The sequence below is a fragment of the Bombus impatiens genome, unplaced genomic scaffold (genome assembly GCF_000188095.3).
Source record: "Bombus impatiens unplaced genomic scaffold, BIMP_2.2 scf_2765, whole genome shotgun sequence".
In the NCBI taxonomy this organism is placed as follows: domain Eukaryota; kingdom Metazoa; phylum Arthropoda; class Insecta; order Hymenoptera; family Apidae; genus Bombus; species Bombus impatiens.
This window is the reverse complement of record NT_179184.1, coordinates 2,966-8,282: the sequence shown is the minus strand read 5'-3', so window position 1 is coordinate 8,282 and position 5,317 is coordinate 2,966. Positions and strand designations below refer to the sequence as shown.

The 5,317-nt window shown below is 34.6% G+C and overlaps 1 protein-coding gene across 1 annotated transcript; it reads right to left on the bottom strand.

Annotated features, from left to right (window-relative positions):
• Positions 1–470: 470 nt before the first annotated feature.
• Positions 471–4,667, bottom strand: LOC100742002 (general odorant-binding protein 56d-like). The gene is made up of 5 exons (XM_003494570.4): positions 4,518–4,667; positions 3,897–3,972; positions 3,732–3,823; positions 790–898; positions 471–669 (listed from the first exon to the last, which is right to left on the bottom strand). Exons 1-5 carry the CDS (start codon positions 4,563–4,565, stop codon positions 584–586), a joined length of 411 nt encoding a protein of 136 aa, XP_003494618.1. The 5' UTR covers positions 4,566–4,667; the 3' UTR covers positions 471–583.
• Between the last annotated feature and the right edge of the window lie 650 nt (positions 4,668–5,317).

Here is a 5,317-nt window from a genome sequence, read left to right as displayed (position 1 = left end):
CGACTTAGATTTTTGTGAGCACGTATATCTATCATCCCGTTGACCGCAGATTCGTTATTGAACCTAAGACCAACATCACTATTATCGCGAGTGTCCAACCGCCGCGATTGATTGTCGAGTCGATAGTACCCATACTTGTATTAACAGACCGTACCTTCGTTATAACACGATGATGGCCGATTCCAATTAAGATTCATCAAACGCCCACAACTTTATTCCTGACCCTTCTCCGACATATATTTCAATAAAATGTCAATATTTAAATTCTGGATCCAAGTTTTAATTTCTGTTTTTTATTACATTGTAACCATTTGCATAATTAGCAGAATGATTTATATTCTAGCATAAATTTCGTAACAGAGATAAATAATTATATAAGACATATAACGGTTGGAGATACGTGAGCAAAATGGAGAAATAACTTGCTTCTCTGGGTGAATAGATGAACAAAGCTTCAAAACCTCAAGTAATAGTGTTAAAGTATTATAATTTATTAATATAAATCTACAAATATTTTGTGTTTTTTAAAATACGAAATGTGTTGAATTACGAATTAAATCATTTTCTTTCAACAGTTTAATTTTTAGTTGCTTTCAAGTACGTTGAAGCTCTTGTTCTCTAAGAAACACTTCATCAAGTTACCAGCCTTCTTGCACTTGTTGGGACCAGCTGTGATGACAAAAAATAAGAATCATTAAATAATCCTGTTCGTATCGTAAATGCTTTACTAAAATTTTTATTTAATATTTAAAATAGAGACAACATTTTTAACAACGATGTCCTACTCACTGATGTGTTTGCATTTGGAGACCACATTATCAACTTTGTCCGCGGGCGATCCGCCTGCTATCATCTTTTCCTTGGCAACGTCTTCCTTGATGTCTCCATCCTCGTCCATCTGTGCAATAGAAATAAAATCATTTTTCTCTTATCTTCTTCTATATATAGGGTTCCATACGAAAAGAATTTAGGATTTCAGATTATAACTCATAGAAAGGAATAAACGACACTTAATCAATATATAAGTCTTAAAATTGATTTCAAATTTTTCCATCTTAGGACTCCACTTAGATACACGATTCACATGGGAACAGCATATTAAAGCAATAATAGACAAGATACAGATAGCAAGGAGACAAATGTACTAGCTAACAAGTCGAAAATCCAAACTAAGTATAGAAAACAAACTAAAAATATATAAAATGATCATAAAACCAATCTGGACATACGGAATACCACTATGGGGAACAGCAGTAATGAGCCATATAACCAAAATAGAGGCAATGCAATCTAAAATACTCAGAACAATAGTAAACGCGTCATGGTACGTTAGAAACGAGGATACGGAAAGATTTGGGAATACCAACGGTCAAGGAGGAGATTAACAGATGTGCAAGAAGGTACAGAGAAAGAATAGCAACGCACCCAAACCGGCTGGCAGCGGAAACGGTCGGCACATCAAGCATAAAAAGAAGATTAAGAAGGAAACACCCAACACATCTCACAAGGGACATAACCTAACAAACAAACACTCACCTCACTAAAGAAATAAATCAATCAAATTCGAAGATGGTATCTCACTGGGGGTAGCCATCCACATGTTATATTATTATACCACTAAGCTATAATATTTTACCAAATGTCCTACTGGACAAATTGTAAAATTTAAATAAATAAATAAAAAAAAATTTTTCATGTATTCATTTCCTTTCCATGCATTTATAATCCTTTTTAATTAAGGCGAAACGTTTTAAATCGAACGTTTTATGATAGCACGAGAAAATCTAGTATTATTTCTTTTTATGAAAACATCTAAAAATTTGTCTCTGTTTACCACTGATAAACAATGTAATCAACTTGCGAGGAGAAATAATGTATATAAGCTGTATATATCGTATAATATGAAAGGTGGAAAAATGTATTACTGGGTGTTACGTCGGACGACCCTCTACCTAGACCATACACCGCGACCAGACGGAAACCAGATGTCCCCTCATCCTTACTGCTTTGCTAGCTAAGGTCCTTCAGACAGAACAAATATCTTTTTTCTAAATCATTTTTTAAAAAGTATTATCTACTACGGCTTGACACGGGAAAGTTAGTTTTTCGCACGTACGATGCTTCCCACTAGCAACTTTCTATCGAGGGCAGCTAAGACCCTTCCTAGTCCATCAACCTACGTTTATCCAATCAGGAGCAATGTATACTGCCCTCACATTCCTGACCAAAACTGTCATGAACAAATCCGATGTTCCCGTGCGCTAGACACACCCATCGCTAGCTTTCCTCCGATACAGCATCGTCACTGTACTTTACTTCTTCTACACCGCTAGAAAAGTCAACTACTTATTCTACAAAGTCTAAGCACGAAAAGTCTAACTCACATTATCTATCTAAGTCGGTTCTCGGGATTACCGAACATTCACTTCCTCTATTAAGTATCCTCTAGTGCTACGTCCACTAATACACTAAATCTAATTATAAGAGCCCTGCTCTAACGTACATATCTATCTTATCTTCGTGCAATAAGTGATTATCTATCTATCTATGCTCATCAGTGTAATCTAAGTGGTGGAAATATATAATGTATAATTCTGTGAATCACAGTGTTATACAAACTCAATCACCCCTATTATCTCAACGGAAATCAGGGGATCGATCAATTCGTGGTGTCGACCCTCTACCTAGACCATACACCGCGACCAGACGGAAACCAGATGTCCCCTCATCCTTACTGCTTTGCTAGCTAAGGTCCTTCAGACAGAACAAATATCTTTTTTCTAAATCATTTTTTAAAAAGTATTATCTACTACGGCTTGACACGGGAAAGTTAGTTTTTCGCACGTACGATGCTTCCCACTAGCAACTTTCTATCGAGGGCAGCTAAGACCCTTCCTAGTCCATCAACCTACGTTTATCCAATCAGGAGCAATGTATACTGCCCTCACATTCCTGACCAAAACTGTCATGAACAAATCCGATGTTCCCGTGCGCTAGACACACCCATCGCTAGCTTTCCTCCGATACAGCATCGTCACTGTACTTTACTTCTTCTACACCGCTAGAAAAGTCAACTACTTATTCTACAAAGTCTAAGCACGAAAAGTCTAACTCACATTATCTATCTAAGTCGGTTCTCGGGATTACCGAACATTCACTTCCTCTATTAAGTATCCTCTAGTGCTACGTCCACTAACATACTAAATTCAACTATAAGAGCCTTGGTCTATTGTGCATATCTATCTTATCTTCGTGCGACAAATTGTCATCTACGATTTATACCTACTCAACAGTGCAACTTAAGTGTTAGAAATAAAAACCTTATAACCCTGTGAATCACAGTGTTATAATAACTGGATCACCCCTATTATCTTAACGGAAATCAGGGGATCGATCAGCTCGTGGTGTCGATTATTATAATCGTAACGGGAATTTACGACTCCCGTTGACGTCTCTCCTCGCGATTGCGTCTCTTCGCGATTTGTTGAAAATACACTGGGGATGGTATTTTTTCTTATGAACAAAACAGCGATGAACTGTTATATCTATCTGTCAGGCCAGAGATATGCTCTTGATATTTTTCTGCTCTTCACCGGAACGGTTGATTTTTAAATCTATGTTCGTAGCTGTTGTAAGTCTCAGTCCTTTTGTTTTTTATAATTTGATTCAAAGAATACAAATATAGATACAAAAATTTTTTATAAGTCAATTTACACAATTTCGTTACTTACGATTCCGATCTTCCTCAGCATACAGAAGGAGAAACAAGCAAGTTTTTCATCGTCCTGAGCAACATTGCCTTTCTTTGCATTTTCTACCACCTCTGAAAATCGAATAATATTGATTAATGTTCTCTGTTCAATTGTTCGCAATTTGTTTCGTTGTTTGCCACTTACGTGGGTCGACACCGCTCTCTGTGGTGCAAGCTGTCCTGTATTCCTCCAATTTGGCTTTTTGATCCTCTGTGAGCGCCTGAAAATATCAGTATATATTGTAAAGACTTTGAAATAAATATTTAGTGAAATGTTATTAGTAGTTTAAATGATTAATGTTTTCAGTTTGTAAGTATAAAATACACATATGAATTCTTTCTTTTCTCTTTTTGATATGACAATTAACTTTTTAGAGCTATCAGTTCCTTCAACAGATTCAAAAAGAAGAAATTTTATATTTCAATTATTATATTTCTTTCATCCTTGGTGTTAACACAATTCTGTTTTTGCAGCCACTGAGTTCTTTCTTATACATCGCCTTAGTCATATAATAACAAGCTCCGAAATTATTGTTTAATTCAATTAAAAATCTTCTTTATCACTTCCAGGACGTAAGACAGATAAGTCGCACGATTAAAATTAATAAAATCATTATACGACGACTACGATAAAGATATCTTTATTCAGAGAATTCAAAACAATAATATTATATGTAAAAGATAGAAATTTATTAAAAAGGTTAAATAAATTGCAGTTAAAATGATAACAGAAAAAATGAGAAGAGTAAAAGATTTCAAAATTTACCAAAGCACCGACTAGACAGAAGGTAAAGATGATAGCGGGCGAGCGCATCTTTCTTTAAGAGTTCTTGAGGAGCTCGAGTAAACACGATCTGTACGAATGTTCACTAAGAACTGAATACGCATTAAATGTATCTCGAGTTTTTATAGTTATAGCTACAATCATTGACGATGGCACGTCCCATGATTTCTCCCTCCATTGGGTGCGGCCAAATGCTGCTGTATTTCCCGTATGGAAACTCATCGATATTTCGCCTCTGGTCATCTATCAGAATATAATAAAAGAGAGTACTTATTAGTATCTAAAAAAGGACAAAGATATATCGAGATAATTCGTTCCATTCTTGAAACATTCAAGAGTAAAAAAGTGGTTATTCTTAGACAGAATGATGACGTGCATAAATAGAGATAGATCTATAAATTCTCGTCTTTTGAAGATTCGTACCTCTAAACTCATAAATATTAATGTTCAATACAGAAAAATCTATTTGATATATCATTAAAATTTATAAGTCCGATGAAATGCCTGATTAATGAGTATACTATTTAATCTTGCTCAGATTGTATTATAAATTTGTAGTTAGACATACAATTTTTAAGTTTGAAAGTTTAATACTTGATTGACTAATACACTTGATGATACTTGATTAACAACATTTAGTTTGGGCAATATATAATTTAGAATAATTTAATTTCTTTATCAATAGTATGTTCATATAAAAAATATATATAACATTCGTATATGAATTACATTAGCTCTTAGCAAAGAATATTATAATATCACACAATATGCTTGAAAAAACA

What these genes read in the sequence shown, in the direction of transcription:
- LOC100742002 (XM_003494570.4), bottom strand. Translation starts at nt 4,565, where the DNA reads ATGCGCTCGCCCGCTATCATCTTTACCTTCTGTCTAGTCGGTGCTTTG. An exon ending in AGAGAGCGGTGTCGACCCAC is followed by an intron (nt 3,824 to 3,896) that starts GTAAGTGGCAAA and finishes TTCGATTTTCAG; the next exon opens with AGGTGGTAGAAAATGCAAAG. An exon ending in CTCCAAATGCAAACACATCA is followed by an intron (nt 670 to 789) that starts GTGAGTAGGACA and finishes TTGTCATCACAG; the next exon opens with CTGGTCCCAACAAGTGCAAG.